The 19,410-nt window shown below is 43.8% G+C and overlaps 1 protein-coding gene across 1 annotated transcript; it reads left to right on the forward strand.

Annotated features, from left to right (window-relative positions):
- Positions 1–5,921: 5,921 nt before the first annotated feature.
- LOC126335634 (uncharacterized) lies at positions 5,922–6,296 on the forward strand. The gene has a single exon (XM_049999089.1). It carries the CDS (start codon positions 5,922–5,924, stop codon positions 6,294–6,296), a length of 375 nt encoding a protein of 124 aa, XP_049855046.1.
- The last annotated feature ends 13,114 nt before the right edge of the window (positions 6,297–19,410 follow it).

Here is a 19,410-nt window from a genome sequence, read left to right on the forward strand (position 1 = left end):
GCAAAAGAAGTTGCTCGTGTTTCGGTGACGGGTTCTCTTCAACATGATGCAGTACGGCCTCTTCCAGTTCGGGTGTACGGCGTCTCCTTGGAGCACCACAGTTACGTCTCCTAACGGTGAAGGTATCGATGGAGCCCAAATTGTGAAGAAAGATCATGATAAAGGCGACGAGCAGCTCTTCTATTACCGTGAGCTTCACTATTCAGAAGAATAATGTCGGTGTTTCCTCCAAATGTGTACTCAACTGTATTGCTCTAACATTCACAGACGCGTGAATGAGTCTCGAACCAGGTCAGTGAGGTAGGGCAGACGTCAAATGGCACCAGCTGATCGGGGGTAACCGCCTGTCCCCCCATCATGACTATCTTGATGCATTCCTACCAAGCAAACATGTTTTCTAAACGGCTGTAGCACGGAAACTGTACGTTTCCGGACACGAGTTCCTAATCAAAATATTTTGTATTTAATGGGAATTTCCGAACACTCTGTACGAATGATTATTTCGGATATCACAAAAAAATTTAGACAAGATGATGACATCTTGGTAGGAAAGCCACATTGTTTTTTCTTGGATGGAGAGACAGTGATAGAAGTACCACTTAGTTCAGGTGTGCCCCAGGAGAGTGTGTTGGGACACTTGCTGCCCATGTTGGTTATTACTGATCTGACACACGATGTTACTAGTAACCTCAGATGTTTTGACGGTGATGCACTTATCTATAATAAGTACTGCCTGAAAGTTGCACAGATATCCAGTCAGACGTTGATATGATTTGGAAAGATTGGCAAGTTGCTTCATATGTGAATAAATGTAAAATCGTATACTTCACAAGACGCTCAAGGCTACTGTCCTGCGGCTAAAATATCAGTGAGTCACCATAAGCAACTGCCAACTCGTACGAACACCTAGGTGTAATCATTTGTAAGGATGTGAAATGAAACGATCACATAGGCTCACTGTAGCTTGCGGCTGGTGGTTGGTAGCTGTCACACTAGCAAAATATAGTCAGTCGATAAATCTGGTTGCCTAAAAGACACTTTAAGATTGCCGAAGTGTGTGTGACGATAGCAGATAGTACGAGCCAGGTTATTGAACGTGTAAATAGAAAAGTGGCACAAATGATGACATGTTTTCTTCACTGATGGGAGTGCTGTAAGACCTGAACTGGTAGTAACTAGAAGATGGACCCCAAGTACACAATGCAAGCTTACAAAGTTTCGAGAGCCGTTATTAAGTGAACAGTCTGGAGATATCCTTCAACCCACACGCTTAGTCAATGTAGCAACCGAGAGGACAAGGCCAGACTACTCACAGTGCGCACACACTTGTTCAAGCAATCGTTCTTTCCACGGCCCATATGCGATTGAAAAGGTATGAAACTCAGACATGTGGAACAGTGGAAAGCAATCACAGCCATGCGCTTTGTATGATTTGCAGAGTGTGTATGGAGGTGTAATTGTTGACAAAGGTATGTCGTGTGCGGTGGGCAGATGGGAGGATGTTCTTGGTATTGCTACAGTGCCGGTAAAAATGCGATACTATAAATGACTGTGTTCAGTGACACAGAGTATAATTCGTACATACTGAGGGGCTATAGAGGTAGCGATTCGTTTGTCACGGTCATCGGCGATCAGACGGTGCTCAGGAAGCCTGTTTTGACTCTGCAGGCAGTGGCTATGCTGAGTTTAAAGGTGAAGAGTTATTGCGACAATGATTCTAGGGTACAACCATGCTCCACTGACGAGTACGTACTTCTGTTAAACAGCTTCACCCATTTGAAAGGGGTCATTTTGTGGGCCAGCGGGAAACTGGATGGAAGTGTCGATGGATTGCTGCACATATTGGGCACAATGCGTCAATTGCATGTCCTTGCTCTCAACAATAGTTTGTGGAAATTTCTCACTACTCCAGTCCAGTTACGGGACGTCCACGTGGTAAACACACACTTCAAGATCGACGCATTGTGTGGGCAGTGGTCGCCGACTGAATACCGTCCAAGAACTAAATCTGGGCACATATTGCACTTGCCGTGTCATCAGATACCCTTCAGAGCTGTCCGCCTGCAGCAGGATTAAGCCCACATGTGCCTCTGGCTGCGTAACCACTGGCACCACGATACCGCCAAGCAGGGGTACTCTGGTGCCATCAGTGAGTTGACTGCAGCACTGTATGTTGTCTTCAGTGATGAGAGTAGTTTCTGCAAGTGTGTGGCGTGGAGCTGCTGGCCTGCCTACTCTGTGCGCCATATACAGTACAATCACCAACAAACTTTACATATTCACAAACTCCTTTACCTTTTACCCAAATGAATAAAGACTCATTTACAGATATTTTCCTCCTATTACGAGTATACAAAGACAAAGCAGAAGTAGACATATAAGCAGATTTACCGAAGTCTTTATTAGCAAGTTCGGCCATATGGTAGGTGCGAAATGCAGTAATGTCTCTGTCAACGAAACTTTCGAGTCCACCAACATCGGGTACTCCTGAACCTCCACGGACAATGGCTACAGTAAACCATCCGTTACCATGACCAAATGAATCATTAATATCTAAACAAAAAATTAAGTCGGCATCCACAGAAAACAGAAGGTCCGTCCAGCAAGGCTTGAGCAGCGACAGACTTGACTGGTATACGATTCTTCTTGTCTCCAGCTGTTGTAGCAAATTCGATGTTTTCGATAGTTTTGTACACTGTCTGTATAGAACGGCGACTGGTATCTTCTGTACGGCATCTTGGCAGCGTTAAATGCAGTTGCCTGTGCAGCAGCAGCAGCGCGAATTCGTCCACAACATACAGGCCCCATTCCAGGCTTCATGGTGTGGGCTGCCATCAGTTCAACTTGCGGTCACGTTTGATGTTTCTGCAGGCTAAAGTAACCACTGCCTACTGTACTGCACAGGTTTTTACCCCGTGCTATTGTCATTTCTTCGGCAGGAAGGTGATGTGCTTTTCTTGTGTGACTACACACTTCCAAGTACGTAGTGGGATAGAGCAGGTTCTGGGACACTTTTGATACAAAATTGATATCAAATTAATTATGTAAATTAATTAAATTTATCAATTAATAATCCCAACCGCAGATGATGTCATGGCTTTTCTCCAGCCAGTTTGAGCGCCTCCCTCACGGAGCTCCCAGCCCCTCTTCTCCTCCTCCGCTCCTGTGACATAATCTAAGATGGCAACGCAGAGAAAAAGAAGGGAAATTCGCTCAGTCTCTGTCAAGCTTCTGGACTGGAAGGTAGGCTAATGTAGCGTATGAAGGGCATTGTTTAAATAATGTGCTTAAGAATATTGTTTATTTATTTCTGAGATCGCAATCCATCTCGAAATTGATGCTGATGTTTAAGCAATTTAGTTGGTATTAGAGAATTATTGTCCTTTTTTATTCTGATAATGAAAGGAACCATGTAATCACAGTGTCTTACAGGACATTAAACATATCTGAAAAACTTTTTTACACTTGCTCCATCCACCAGAGTCGCGCCCGCTGGAAGAAGCCAGGCCAGGTTCTGAGACGAGGCAGCTGCAGGGATGCGCCAAGCACTCCTTGTTGTGCTGGAAATACACCCAGCTTTCATTCTCATTGACGCGCTTTCTTTCTTTGTGGTACACTGATCACACTGCCCTTCTTCCTGGAACACTTTTTTGGCAAATACCCCAACCTTTCGTTGTGGCACCCTTCAAGTGCTTTCTGTGTGAAATACGCTAGCCTTCCTCTGTGGCCCACTTGCTTTGTGGCACACTTGCGGGAAAATATTCCAGACCTCCCATTGTTGTCGATCACAAACTGCTTCAGGAGTAATTAAAGCTGCTTTCTAAGAATTGTGCGGAATATTGTCACTTATATATCTTGAAGATGTCACAAAAGTCTGCAAATATTGCACTTCAACAAAGTCTCTAAAAAGACCGTGACAGGTTGTGGCATACTTGTCAAACCTCCCAGTCTTCATCCAGTCTTCCTCCCTCAGGCACTTCACGTGCTTTTGTTTGAAGTACCATAGCCTTCCCTAGACTTTGAGCATGAGCTGCTTCGTCAGTTATTAAATGCTAATGAATATGTCTCTAATACACATTCAAAAAGACCGCTGCACAATAGTTTTCTTTATGATGTGTCACTATTAATACGGTAAACAATTTGCCAAGATTGATTTGACCAATTCAGTATACACTTCCACAGTTGGAAGAATCAATTAAAACTACAAATCGACGCTACATTGGAATATTTGCGCACATAAACATATTAGGTAAATTGTTTGATGCTTCAATACATATACAAATGTTGCTTTAGACAATTTGTTAAGAGCACAGAATCGTCGTCCCAACGAAACGTACATGTGCCTCAGTGCATACCCTTCTCCTCAGCAGGCACCTCATTCCCGACGACGTAATCCACTAGGTGGATCCAGTTGCCCCCGAGTCATAGTATTAATGACAATGAACCTGTGGTTAGTGGTAGTGTTCTCTCGCATCCTGGTAGTGAAAGACATCAGATTAGCGGCTTGATGACCCCTCTAGAATACTTAGAGATTGCTAGGGCCTTTGAGGGCCACATCTCTTTCACTACAATTGAAAATCCGACTGGGAGCTATCGCTACCCAGTCAGGTTTCTAGAAGCATGGATCCCGATGTTGGAGCTCCTCAAAGACCTAGATGATCTGTGATATAATGTCATTAAATGAAAGCAGTACTCTGCTGCAGGTTGACGCATCGTCCCAAACAGCAGTGTGACATGAAGAAAAAAGCCTGCACTACATCTAGGGTGATAATCGCCTTATATTTCAGATATATTTCAAAGCATATCATTTACTGAGTGATATCGTTAATCCACCGTGAGTGTTACACTGGCCCAGTTTTCCGAGATGGAAGTAAGAGGGTCATCTACAGTGCTCAGCCAAATACCACACCTCGACATCCATATTCATGTCTATGATCCATTAAAAGGTGGGTCCAGTTACATCAAGCTCCCTAAGGATATAGTTGATACGAAGACATTTTGTTGTTGTTGTTGTGGTCTTCAGTCCTGTGACTGGTTTGATGCAGCTCTCCATGCTACTCTGTCCTGTGCAAGTTTCTTCATCTCCCAGTACCTACTGCAGCCTACATCCTTCTGAATCTGCTTAGTGTATTCATGTCTTGCACTCCCTATACGATTTTTACCCTCCACGCTGCCCTCCAATACTAAATTGGTGATCCCTTGATGCCTCAGAACATGTCCTACCAATCGTCCCTTCTTCTAGTCAAGTTGTGCCACAAGCTCCTCTTCTCCCCAATTCTATACAGTACCTCCTCATTAGTTATGTGATCTACCCACATAATCTTCAGCATTCTTCTGTAGCACCACATTTCGAAAGCTTCTATTCTCTTCTTGTCTAAACTATTTATCGTCCACGTTTCACTTCCATATATTGCTACACCCATACAAATACTTTCAGAAATGAATACCTGACATTTAAATCTATACTCGATATTAACAAATTTTTCTTCTTCAGAGACGCTTTCCTTTCCATTGTCAGTCTACATTTTATATCCTCTCTACTTCGACCATCGTCAGTTATTTTGCTCCCCAAATAGCAAAACTCCTTTACTACTTTAAGCGACTCATTTCCTAATCTAATTTCCTCAGCATCACCCGACTTAATTCGACTACATTCCATTATCCTTGTTTTGCTTTTGTTCATGTTCAACTTGTACCCTCCTTTCAAGACACTGTCCATTCCCTTCAGCAGCTCTTCCAAGTCCTTTGCTGTCTCCGACGAAGACATGTATTAATGTCCATATTAAAGAGGACAATGCGCGATTTGAATGGTCTATCCTAGCTTGCTATTGAACTGCGTCCTCGTTTCCTCGAGCAGCCATAATCCCAAACCCGGGCTCCTCTCTTTCTGTCTTCCATCACCAGCCTTTTCCTTGGGGACTATGTTGACGCCCTCTCCTCAGTTGGTGGATGATTTTCCCAGAGATAACCAGCAGACGCCAGCTGCTAGCCCCGCGCTGCCGCATACTCCAGACCCGTGCCCACTCCGGGATCTTTCCCTGAACCCACTTCCCGGACCCTCTTTGGCGCCGCCTCCGTTGGACGCCGAAGACGTCCCCATGCCGCTTGCCCAGCCCGATGTCGCCTCCCAACCGCCACTGCTTCGGCGTTCCAGCCGCCTCGTTCGGAAGGCGGCGCCCTACTCTCCTCTAGCCGATTCCCACGGCCTCCTTCAGGAGGACTTAGCTACAGATAAGCCTACGGCACCGGGCTGTACATTGGTACTATCTCCCCCGCTGTCGCCAGTGCCACACTAGCGTTTTCAACGGGTGACGGATGTTATGCTGGAGCCAAGGTAGCCCCTGAGGGCCGGCAACCAATATTACACTACAGAGGACGGGGTTTTCTATGTCAAAGGCGTACCAAAAGCACTATGGTGAACACCGGCTACTTACATACAAGATAATGGAAACAGACATTCCGAGCACTTCTAGCTGCAGGATGAGCTCGAGCCACGACCTGCAGGAAGTATCACTACGCCAAAACCTGACTGCCTGGGGACAGCTATTCAGGGGCTAGAACTAGCCTCAAAGTTCACTTCACTCCGGTTTCCGACCTCGTGGACTTCAACGTCTTCGTCTCTGAATTGGGGTTACCACGAACCTTTGTGGAAAATTAGAAGTGAACTTTTGTTTGACTCAATTAGGACACTTTTGCTGGCATCGTTATTGTTACCTTTCTTTTGTTGTTTATTAATCAAACTTGTAAACATACATAAAGAAAATTTGTGTTGTGAAAATTGCAAATTGTCAGTCATTACAGTACCCATATTACCTTTTCATGTACCTGCAATTATATCATTGTGAAACATAAACAGGAGTTGTATTCTGTAAAGAATCGGGAATGGACGATGGGTTACTCGTGATTACTGTTTTGTGAAAATGACCTCCTTTAAAGCCCTTTTTCTAACGAAAATACGAACTGAATAGAGTTTTGTTACAGCTATTTTTATATTTCCCATACGTAGGGAATCGCGCTGTTAAGTTAGAGAGCGTGGCATTTTCTGCACCGCATTGCCTCACTTGGGAAAATCTAGAGCCTACGAGGGTGTAGCATGGAGGAGAGCGCACCGAAGGGACTAATATAGATGTAGTTTAGCATGGATAATAAAACAATCTTCGCAACATCTACAGCGACGTCCGCTATGGACACAAAACGCTAGGAAACGCTCATTAAACGTTTGTGTTCATTTTCGCCAGCTTCACTTGCTGAATTTTTGTACTCTCTCCTTTCATCAATTAAATCAATATCTCTTGTGTTATCCAAATGATTCTACTAGGACTTGTCTTTTTACGTATTTGATTCTCTGCTGCCTTCGCTATTTCATCTCTTAAAGCTATCCATTGGTATTCTACTCTATTTTTTCCCCTGTTCTAGTCAACTGTTAAATTATGCTTCCTCTGAAACATTCAAAAATCTCTGATTCTTGTAAATTATCCATGTCCCATAACCTTAATTTATTACCTTTTTCAAATTTCTTCAGTCTTAATCTACAGTTCATAACCAGTAAATTGTTCAGAGTCCCCATCTGGCGCTGAAAATGTCTTACAATTTAAAATATGGTTCCTAGATATCTGTCTCCCCATTATATAGTCAAAAAGAAACCTTCCAGTGTCTCCAGGTCTCTTCCACATACACAATCTTCTTTTATAATTCTTAAATAAAAAATTATGCTCTGCGCAAAATTCTACCAGGTTGCTTCATCTTTCATTCTTTTCCCCAAGCTCATATTCACCTAATATTTTGCCACCTCCTCATTTCCTACTATCGAATTCCACTCCCCCATCACAATTTAATTTTCCTCTTATTTAACTATCTGAATAATTTCTTTTTTCTCACCATACATTTTTCAATCTTTGCTTATGTGGAGCTGGTAGTGATATAAATTTGTACTTCTGTCAGAGGCGTGGGCTTCGTGTCTACATTGGCTAAGATAATGGGTTCACTACGCCCCTGGTAATAGCTTACCTTCATTCCTATTTTCTTATTCATTGTTAAACCCGCTCTTCACTAATTCCCACTATATCTAACTTCAACCTATCCATTTATTTTATCATATTTTCTATCTTACCTGCTCGGCCCGTAGAACACCACTTTTGTTTCTTCTGACGATGACGTCCTCCTGAGTAGTCCCTGCCTGGAGATCCGTATGGGGGACTATTTTTCCTTAGGAATATTTCATCTCAAGAGGACGCCATCATCATTTAACCATACGGTAGAGCTGCATGACCTCGGGAAAAATTACGGCTGTAGTTTACCATAGCCTTTAGCCGTTTCGGTTGATGTTACAAGGCCAGACCAGTCAGTTATTCAGACTGCTGCTCCTTTCCACGAACCACACGTTTGTCTGGTCTCTCATCAGATACCCCTCTGCTGCTGTTGCAAGCCACCTCACCGACAGAAAGGTCGGTCCATCGTTAGTTAATTGCGGAAGGGGAGGCGGGGGACATAGGCTCCACCACACAGAAAATTCTGACGGAAAGCTTGCAGGCTTAAGCATTGCTTGCTTTGGGGAAATTAAAGACAATTTATTAACAAAAGTGTTATTCCCATAAAATCAATGCCAATTTAAACACAGCATAAATAACTAAACAGGCAGAAGTTTGTCATAAATAATCTTCATCGTAACAAATAAATCAGTAGACAGTTACGTCTAGCTGCATGTGTGGCACCACACCTCATGGAACCTGGTACTTAGCACAAGTACCGTCCTCCTCAGGCACGTCCTTGTGCGTGCCACCTCCTCAAATGGTTTAAATGCCTCTGAGCCCTATGGAACTTAACATCTGACGTCATCAGTCTCCTAGAACTTAGAACTACTTCAACCTAACTAACCTAAGAACATCACACACATCCATGCCCGAGGCAGGATTCGAACCTGCGACCGAAGCAGGAGCGCTGTTCCGGACTGAAGCGCCTAGAACCGCTCGGCTTCAGACCTGGCGCAACCTCCTCGTAGAGTAGACGAATCACCACTGCTTCTGAGCGGGCTGGCGTTCCTATTGTCTTTACGCGAAGGCTACAGTGGTGTTTTTTTTTTAACACAACAATTTTGCGGAAGTTAACGTTTTCTTGCTATACCACACGCTAAACAACACAACGTTTCGTGCGTTAAATGACGCAGGTCTGGGAGCACGCGTGTTACACGAGGTACGGTTAACATAGTTTCCTTTGTGCCGCAGTCCACTGTGCAGTGGCTGGCGCACATGTCAGGCACGAGTGTCTCACGACTATTTCACATTCAATCATACTCACGCCTTGTTTATTAGAACAATTTTTTAATCAGTCTCGGAAACGTCAATTCATGATTTTCAACTGCAATTATAAAAACTACACTTTCATTAGATTCCACTGTAAGTGTCTGGCTAGCCAAACGTATTAAGCCGCATGTAGAGCAACTCCCAACTTCTAGATACAATCGAGGCCAACGTTAGCACTTACCCGCTATTTAACGCACGTTCGGAAGCTGCCACTTCCGACTTTTGGCGGTAAGAAATGGACCCAAGACTTTAGTCAACGTTAGGGCATTGAGGACACACCTGCCCTTCAGCAATAAGTGTTAATTTCAGTACCGTTTATCCGTCATCACATAGCACAACACTGTGCTTACTTTTCTTGCTTTATTTATCACACAAAATTTGCCTTCAAAAACGCCCGTGTTGACTGAATCCGTCATCATATGGATTTTCTGTTCCGGTGTAATGACAAGCGCCGGCACGAAGATGAAGAAAGCAAGAGAAGAAAAGGCTGTGAGACGACGTCAGCCAATAGCACGCTGTCTAGGACGTCACCACGACACTTTCTGTTCCGACACTGACAATGTTGGGTGTTTATGGAAAAAGTTTAAGGCAATTGTAAAATGCGTTTTAGACAGGTACGTGCCGAGTGAAACTATGAGGGACGGGAAAAACCAAACGTGGTTCAACAACCAAGTTAGGAAACTACTGCGAAAGCAAAGAGAGCTTCACTCCAAGTTTAAACGCAGCCAAAATCTCTCAGACAAACAGAATCTAAACGATTCCAAAGTTAGCGTAAGGAGGGCTATGCGTGAAGGGTTCAGTAAATTCGAAAGTAAAATTCTATGTACCGACTTGACAGAAAATCCTAGGAAGTTCTGGTCTTACGTTAAATCAGTAAGTGGCTCGAGACAGCATATCCAGACACTCCGGGATGATGATGGCATTGAAACAGAGGATGACACGCGTAAAGCTGAAATACTAAACACCTTTTTCCAAAGCTGTTTCACAGAGGAAGACCGCACTGCAGTTCCTTCTCTAAATCCTCGCACAAACGAAAAAATGGCTGACATCGAAATAAATGTCCAAGGAATAGAAAAGCAACTGAAATCACTCGACAGAGGAATGTCCACTGGACCTGACGGGATACCAATTCGTTTTTACACAGAGTACGTGAAATAACTTGCCCCCCCTCCCCCTTCTAACAGCGGTGTACCGCAAGTCTCTAGAGGAACGGAAGGTTCCAAATGATTGGAAAAGAGCACGAGTAGTCCCAGTCTTCAAGAAGGGTCGTCGAGCAGATGCGCAAAACTATACACCTATATCTCTGACGTCGATCTGTTGTAGAAATTTAGTACATGTTTTTTGCTCGAGCATCATGTCGTTTTTGGAAACCCAGAATCTACTCTGTAGGAATCAACATGGATTCCGGAAACAGAGATCGTGTGAGACCCAACTCACTTTATTTGTTCATGAGACCCAGAAATATAAGATACAGGCTCGCAGGTAGATTTTCCTTGACACCCGGAAAGCGTTCGATACAGTTCCGCACTGTCGCCTGATAAAGACAGTAAGAGCCTACGGAATATCAGACCAGCTGTGTGGCTGGATTGAAGAGTTTCTAGCAAACAGAACACAGCATGTTGTTATCAATGGAGAGACGTCTACAGACTTTAAAGTAACCTCTGGAGTGCCACAGGGGAGTGTTATGGGACCATTGCTTTTTACAATACATATATATGACGTAGTAGATAGTGTCGGAAGTTCCATGTGGCTTTTCGCGGATTATGCTGCAGTGTACAGAGAGGTTGCAGCATTAGAAAATTGTAGCGAAATGCAGGAAGATCTGCAGCGGATAGGCACTTGGTGCATGGAGTGGCAACTGACCCTTAACATAGACGAATGTAATGTATTGCGAATACATAGAAAGAAGGATCTTTTATTGTATGATTATATGATAGCGGAACAAGCGGAACAAACACTGGTAGCAGTTACTTCTGTAAAATATCTGGGAGTATGCGAGCGGAACGATTTGAAGTGTAATGATCATATAAAATTAATTGTTGGTAAGGCGGGTACCAGGTTGAGATTCATTGGGAGAGTCCTTAGAAAAAGTAGTCCATCAACTAAGGAAGTGGCTTATAAAACACTCGTTCGACATATACCTGAGTATTGCTCAACAGTGTGGGATCCTTACCAGATCGGGTTGACGGAGGAGATAGAGAAGATCCAAAGAAGAGCGGCGCGTTTCGTGACAGGATTATTTGGTAACCGTGATAGCGCTACGGAGATGTTTAGTAAACTCAAATGACAGACTCTGCAAGAGAGGCGCTCTGCATCGCGGTGTAGCTTGCTGTCCAGGTTTCGAGAGGGTGCGTTTCTGGATGAGGTATCGAATATATTGCTTCCCCCTACTTATACCTCCCTAGGAGATCACGAATGTAAAACTAGAGAGATTCGAGCGCGTACGGAGTCTTTCAGACAGTCGTTCTTCCCACGAACCATACGCGACTGGAACAGAAAAGCGAGGTAATGACAGTGGCACGTAAAATGCCCTCAGCCACACAGCGTTGGGTGGCTTGCGGAGTATAAATGTAGATGTAGATGTAGAGTTAGATCGCTCACTGTTTACGTGACTTCAGAATTTAGTAACGTGCGAGCTTCCCACAAGGGCAGCGTGCGTGCATCTTTTCACTCTTAAAAGGGTCTGTTAACCGTTGCTGTATGGTTGGTGCGGGGGTTGTAGGCCCACCCACCGGCCGATGGACGCTTCAGCAGAGAAAACACGCACAGCAAGGCGCCCCATTTGTATGCTGTCCCTGCAGAGCCCCAGTGGTCACGAGCGCGGCTTAAAAGCTCTACTGTACGTCCTTTTACTGAAACGTCGAGCAAACAGGCTGCTAGTCATATTCTGAAAGTAGATAGACAAGGTATTGTATGAGAAGAAAAGAGTAAGTAGATTTGTTGCTCTGTTATAGCTACGGGAAATAACACTGACTTTCATTGATAAGATAGAAAGGTCTACCTTCTACATAGACGTCATTAAATGCCGAATATTTGGTACGTTTAGTAAGAACGGGAAAAGAAATAGGCGGTGTGCTTGTAACAGAAGCAGTGATTACATTCGTCAAGGGGTCAATTTTAGGAAATAAGTGAAACAAAAAGTAATTCATGTGTACAGACATTTATATTCGAAGAAGTTTGGTCTGACAAAAACGGGAAATGTAGTCGCACATATCGTTATAGTAGCAAGTAGAGTCCTGCATGACCGAGTAAGCGAGCACAAAATACGAGGTGGGGCGATAACACCCTAAATGGATAGCCTGCCCGCACTAGTTCTAGTGACTGAGGATAGAGGCCGTGGCCGAATACGTAGCACGTAACTTGAAAGCTCATTACACGTGTCATTATCCGTGTGAGACTCCAGACAGTACGGGCTTCTCATTTGTGGTGTGTCTCTCCGTAATCATGCAGCGCGAGGAAACCAGTGTAGTAAGGCGTAAGATTGAAAGCAATCTTTACATATTTAAGAAACGGGGAAGTCTAAAAAGCCAATTATGGAGTACATTTCTGTGGGTGTTGACGAAAACAGTGCGTATACTGGATACGTATCGCGCATAAACTGCTCCACATTATTGTGTTTCCAGTCGTGAACCACTCATTTAAAGAAACACAGTTGCAAGAAACCTCACAAAGATAGAGCTCCTTCAGGGATACCGGCAGTAATAAAAAATTGTATTACAGCAAATTGTGCGGAAGATGTGAGACCTTTTAATCCTGTTTCCGGCGAAGGTTTCCGAGAGCTAGGCCAAGAATTAATACATCTACGTGCATATTATGGAGAAGTTAAAGTGGCAGATGTCATGCCACATCCCTCTACTGTAAGCAGACATGTCAAAGAACAAGCTCATGCAATACGAAACATCATAATGCCTTCTGTTATTGCGGAAGTTATTAATAAAACATGTGCTGCGACAGTTGATATGTGGACTGATTCGCATAACCAGGTGCACTATTTGGCGCTTACAACACATTACATTAACACAGATTGGTCTCTCGTGAACAATATTTTCTTTACAACAAAATTATCGGACGTTAACAAGACGGGAGTGATTATTATGAAATAAATTAAAGAGAGGATGGCTAATTAGAACATTTCGACGGACATGTTGCACAGTTTTGTTTATGTCTCCGACCAGTGTGCTAAGGTAATAAAGGCATTGGAAAATCAATAAATGATTCCTTGTGCTGTTCATTGCATAAACACAGCACTTAGCCATACTTTCGAAGAAGATAACTTCTTATTAAATTATGCCCCGAACATCGCATCAACAATAAATACTGCAAAATGCATTGTAAGTGACATCAAGAAAAGTGGCCTCTGCTCGTCTTTGAAATGTGCATTGAAACAAGAGGTCTGCACAGGCTGGAGCAGCTTGTACACTGTGCTGGAATCCTTACGAACTCAGCATAACGAAGTTGCTGCTTTGCTAACGGCGCTTACAGACAGAAAAATTGCGCATTTTCTGAGACCATTTAAAGAGGCCAGATATGAATTAGAAGGCGAAAATAACCGACAATCCAGTTATTTCTTCTTTGGTTTCACAAACTACAACAAATTTACAGTGTCAATGACACTGACTGTCTGGTGAGTAATTACTGCAGTTAAAAGCTATGTTTCATTATGATACGCAATAGATTTATAATTAACTAGCGTAATTGATGTGTACTAACAGATATGTATATTTCAACAGGTGGTACAAAGGATTAAATATCGAGCCTTCACTTTCGTTTGTGAGAAGATTGTGATCATTTCTAGACATAAAATTGCTACGTTTCTTCGGCCGTTTTTCTGTGATCTTAATATGCTTGAAATAACTGAAAAGCAGGAAATTCCTAGCAATGTGGGACAAATGTCTGCTACTTAACGCAGGTACAGCGTGCAATCATTAACATAATCGTTTTTGCATAGTTAGTGGATAGTGTATTATAGAGAAACGGGAATGTTATAATTCGCATAATATTTCATTAACGTAAAACACTTCGTTTTGACGGGAACGTTTCGATGATTTCCACACCAGTTCTGTATTACTTGTCTCTTTTGTTTATTGTCATAGATCTTTCAAGTACTGTGTAATCACCAACAACCAGAAAGAGAGATCGATTCAAGGAATGGAGAAACAACAGATCATCCGCAGCAGATGAAGTAGATCTCTACATTTTAATGCACCCCGGAGATGAGGATGACATCGTAAAGTGTTGGAGCAGACATGAAACAGATCTGCCAGGCCTAGCTGCAGTTGAAAGACGTATTTTATGTATCCCAGCAACAAGCGCACCTAGTGAAAGATGCTTTAGTAAAGCCGGCATGTTACTAACAAATCGCCGCAGGCAATTAAATCCGGAACGCGTTAGTGATTTACTGCTGATCAACAATAGCTATAATTTTGTTTCTGTTGCAAACAAGTGAAAAAATATGACAAGTTACGTCTGTAAATGTTTAATGTTCTTTGTATGCTTTCTTTATGAAGATGGTTGTCTTCTATATTACAGGGACAGCACTTATCTTATGTTTCCTATTAATGAAAGGAAAAATATATCTTCTGTTTGGAAATGAGACTCGTCTTCTATCCACGATTGTATTGAAATATCAATACATTGTGTGTGTATGTGTGTGTGTGTGTGTGACAGAGAGAGAGAGAGAGAGAGAGACAGAGAGAGAGAGAGAGAGAGAGAGAGAGAGAGAGAGAGAGAGGCGTTGTATTTGTACAGTACAGTACAGCCGGGAGGAGGCGAGGTGAGACGTTAGCGGTGACCGGTCATGCTCGGTTATCCGCGTGTTCGGAATCAGGACATCAGACATGGGGCGAGTACGTGACCGAGCAGAGTCGTGTGGGGCTGGACACAAGCGGCTCGGTCCCCACGTCAACAGGCGAGCCGTGACCGGTCAAACACTGAACACTGCAGCACTCTAGTAGCAACCATTCCGGCATTTGCCTGGGATAACTACGAAAGCCAAGAGAAAATTAAAATCACTGCTGATTGATGAAAAATGGAGCCTGCATTTCTATATCCGTGAGCAAAGAACACACAGGAAATTCACAGATCAGGAGTAGCCGGACAAAGATTCATGATAAAGTTTGTCTATTTGCGGATGTGAAAACGACACACAGCAACACAAGTCGTGAGGACCTGAGAGATTCGTGTCTACAACAACTTAACGTCAATTTTGCGTCAAAAGATGACCAACGGGAAGTTGAAATTTCTAAACAGTAGAAATTACCTCTCTGTTCAACTGTGTTGTTCTCGAGTTAAGTGTTTCACTGGACTAAATACACAGATCAGCCACAATATTATGACCACTTAAGTAATAGCCGCCACGTCCACCTTTGAAACGATTAACAGAAGCGACACTTCGTGTCAAGGAGGCAATGAGGTCTTGGTAGGCCGCTGGAGGGTGTTGGCACCACGTCTGGGTCGGGAGGGGTCGATGAATTCTGACGCCATGTTCAATCACATCCAAGATGTGTTCTATCGGGTTCAGATAAGGCGAGATGGGGGCCCAGTACAACAACTGGAACACGCCATTGTGTTCTGCGAATCATTTAATCACATTGCTGGCCCTGTGACATGGCGCATTATCTTGAAAAATGCCACTGCACCGATGATCGTCATGAAGTGGTGAATGGGGTCTTTAGCCAGTTTACGATACTCCTTGATCATCATGGTGCCTTGCAGGAATTCCGCTTAACCCATGGATGCCCACTTGAATGTTGCCCAGAGCATAATGCAGCTACCACCAGCTTGTCTCTGTCCTGAATTACAGGTGTCGAGGAGCTGTTTCCCAGCAGACGACGAATTCGCTCCCTCCCATGGGCATGATGAAGACGATGGGCTTCGTCAGACCATGGAACACTCTGCTACTGCACCAACGTCCAGTGCCCGAGGTCATGTGCCCATTTCCGTCGTTGTTGCCGATGATATTTTGTTAACATTGGCAGATGTATGAGTCGTCGGTTGCAGAGGTCATCATCGTTAAAGTCTGATATTAGTTCCGATACAGTTCGCTGCCTGTCCCTTGTTACCAGTCTGCCCAGCCTACGACGTCCGACACCTGTAATGAGGGGTGGGCGCCCACCCCACGACATCTGGACGTAGTTCACCTTGGTTTCACCACGTTTTGAAGACACTCACCACAGCACTCTTCGAACACCCGACAAGTCGTGCAGTTTCCGGAATGGTGGTGCCAAGCCTCTGGGCCATGACAGTCTCTCCTTAGCCATACTCAGATAGATAACACGCCTGCCCTTTCTACACCTACATGCACAGTGTGTATTTCTGACGCACTCATTCCTCTCCAGGTGACGCTGCTGTCGCCTGGATTGATCTATATCGACAGTAGGTCGGTGGTCATAAAGTTATCGATGATCAGTGTTTCCCCTTGAATTCCGTTATCTGTGATCAAATATGAGAATTTGAGAAACAAAACATTAAATAAATTCGACCTTTTCTTGTTGTACTACAAACAAAATTCTGTGAACAACTCGAGAAGGGACGCACAAATCAAATCTTGTGAAGTGTTCGCAGAGCCTGTGCTTTTATAGGGCTGAAAGGATTGGGCTCCGAAAGAAAGGAGGAGTATGAAAGAAGAATTTATTATTGAAAAAGTTTCACATACCATTATAGGAAACGAAAAATCGTAGAATAATGCAACTGATTATTAATATATACTGTAAGACAATAGTGACGCATCCTGAAGGAATTATGTCAATGGGACACAAATCCCTGGATGTGATGTACATGTACAGAAAACAAATTACTACAATTTCATAAAATTGTAAACGTAGGCTTCCGTGGCCGTTGTCACAGTCAATAAAATTATTCTGGGTTTGAGGCCGCATTGTCATCTGTAAAATTCCGACTTTTCGGTGACTGTTGCACGGCGCCTTCCTCAGGGTGTATTGCTGACAGCTGAATGAGCACTAGTTTGGATACTTATATACTATGGAGTTGTGCTGTCATTGGATGTGAGGGTGAGGAGGAAGGGTATTAGGAGTTCTTTGTATTGGTCTTTGCATTGCGTGTTGTCATTGGCGGAAATGGGCGTTTTCCGTTGCAGTTTCCTTTCCTACTTGCCACTGGTGGAAATCGGCGAATAGGAGACTGAGCGGCGACTACAGAGTAGCATTGTTTACTAACTGCCTAGTATGGACTAGGCCATGCCAGCGCTCAGTGTACCCTCCAACGCTGTGGATTACAGCGCGCCTGTTGCTCTGTGTGAGCTGTCCTTTCGCAAAGCTGTCACACTGGCAGCCGAGACGCTGACATGGCTTAGTCGATACTAGGCAGTTAGTAAACAACGCTGCGCTGTAGTCGCCGCTCAGTCTCCTATTCGCCGATTTCCACCAATGGCAATCAGTAAAGAAAACTCCAACGGAAAACGCCCGTTTCCGCCAATGACAACACGCAGTACAAAGACCAATAAAATTAAGTCATAATACCCATCCTCCTCACCCTCACATCCCATGACTGCACTCCTCCAAAGTATATAAGTCTCCAAACTAGTGCTCATTCAGCAGTTAGCAATAAACGCTGGGGATGGCACCTTGCAACAGTAGCCGAAACGTCGAAATTTTACAGATGACAAGGCGGTCTCAAACCCAGAAGAATTTTATTGACTGTTCATAAAATTGGATGATTTATTCAAGATGAGAAGCTTCACAAATTGAGCAAGTCAATAACACGATTGATAGAGTCGTTGCGTCTCCTCCTGAGGGGTATCATGCGACATTATATTTGACTGGCACGTAAGATTCTCGAAATCCCTAGCTGCTGGGAGGGCCCTGCCCATAGTGCCTAAAATGTTCTCGATTGGGGAGAGATCCGGCAACTCTGCTGACCATGCTAGTGTTTGGCAAGTACAAAGACAAGCGGTAGAAACTCTCTCCGTGTGTTGGTGGGCATTATCTTGCTGAAATGTAAGCCCAGGATGGATTGCCATGGAGGACAACAAAACGGAGCGTACAATATTGTCGACGTACCGCTGTGCTGTAAGGGTGTCACGAATAACATCCAAAAGGGTCCCGCTATGGAAAGAAGTGGCACCCCAGACCATCACTCCCAGTTGTCAGGCAGCATGGCGGGCGGCAATCATACTGGTACCCCACCACTGTCAGGGGCGCCTCCAGACACGTCTTTGACTTGGAATCTCAATGACTGTAGTTGAATTATCTTCAGTGATAAATCCCACTTCGAACTCAGCTTCGATGATCAGTGAAGACGTGTGTGGAGGCGCCCCAGTAGCGGGGCATAACGGCCTGAGGTGGACCAAGGCGTTACTGACTTTCTCAGATTGTGAAGCTCTTTCTCTTGAATAGATCATCCAAATGTTCTGAAACGGTAGTCATTTATTTGCCTATAGATCTACGTTATGGCTTCCGATGTCCTTCCCCTTCGAATAATTCCTTGTGTTGCGCCGCCGTCCTTTTTTCTCATACAGTGTACACAAAGACAGATAAACAAAAAAGGAAATGGGGCGAGTCCCTTTTACAAAAGGAAGACTAAAGACCTGTGATTCTACAAACCGACTGCACTTCTGCAGAAACAGCTGTTTCTGCGTAACAGATACAAAGCGAAATTTGGGTTTATAGATAAGAAGATGTTAAATGAAACGTGTTTGTCAGTCAAGTGATAATGTGTGTAGTCTTTAGTTACTAAAGTAGAAGAATCTTATCGAAAGACCTCTCAGAAATAAATTGTAGCAACAGGAAAAGCTGTCAGCGGCACCACAGTTAGTTCCCACACAGATTTTCTGTGGAAGATACCGTGGTACTTCCCCTGCTACATTCTCAGACTAGTGCAAAGATAAGTGATATAGATATTGTCTCAGTGGTGTTTAGAAATATCTGAAACTGAACAAGGCTCCGTGGCTACATGGAATCAATCTCAGATTCTATACAGAGCTTGCAGTGACGTAGCTCGCATTTTAACCGAAATATACAGTAGATAGAGTCGATTCCTTGAGCAAACGCTGTGCCCCATGAGTGAAACAAATACAGGTCACCCCTATCTACAAGAAAAGTAGCAGAACTACTCTCAAACGTCATTCATGTGCATCAGTTGTAGAATCCTAGAA

This window comes from Schistocerca gregaria, chromosome 2 (assembly GCF_023897955.1).
Source record: "Schistocerca gregaria isolate iqSchGreg1 chromosome 2, iqSchGreg1.2, whole genome shotgun sequence".
In the NCBI taxonomy this organism is placed as follows: Eukaryota; Metazoa; Arthropoda; class Insecta; order Orthoptera; family Acrididae; genus Schistocerca; species Schistocerca gregaria.

Excerpts from the sequence above, each read along its gene's own strand:
- LOC126335634 (XM_049999089.1), top strand. The coding sequence starts at position 5,922 with ATGTTGACGCCCTCTCCTCAGTTGGTGGATGATTTTCCCAGAGATAAC.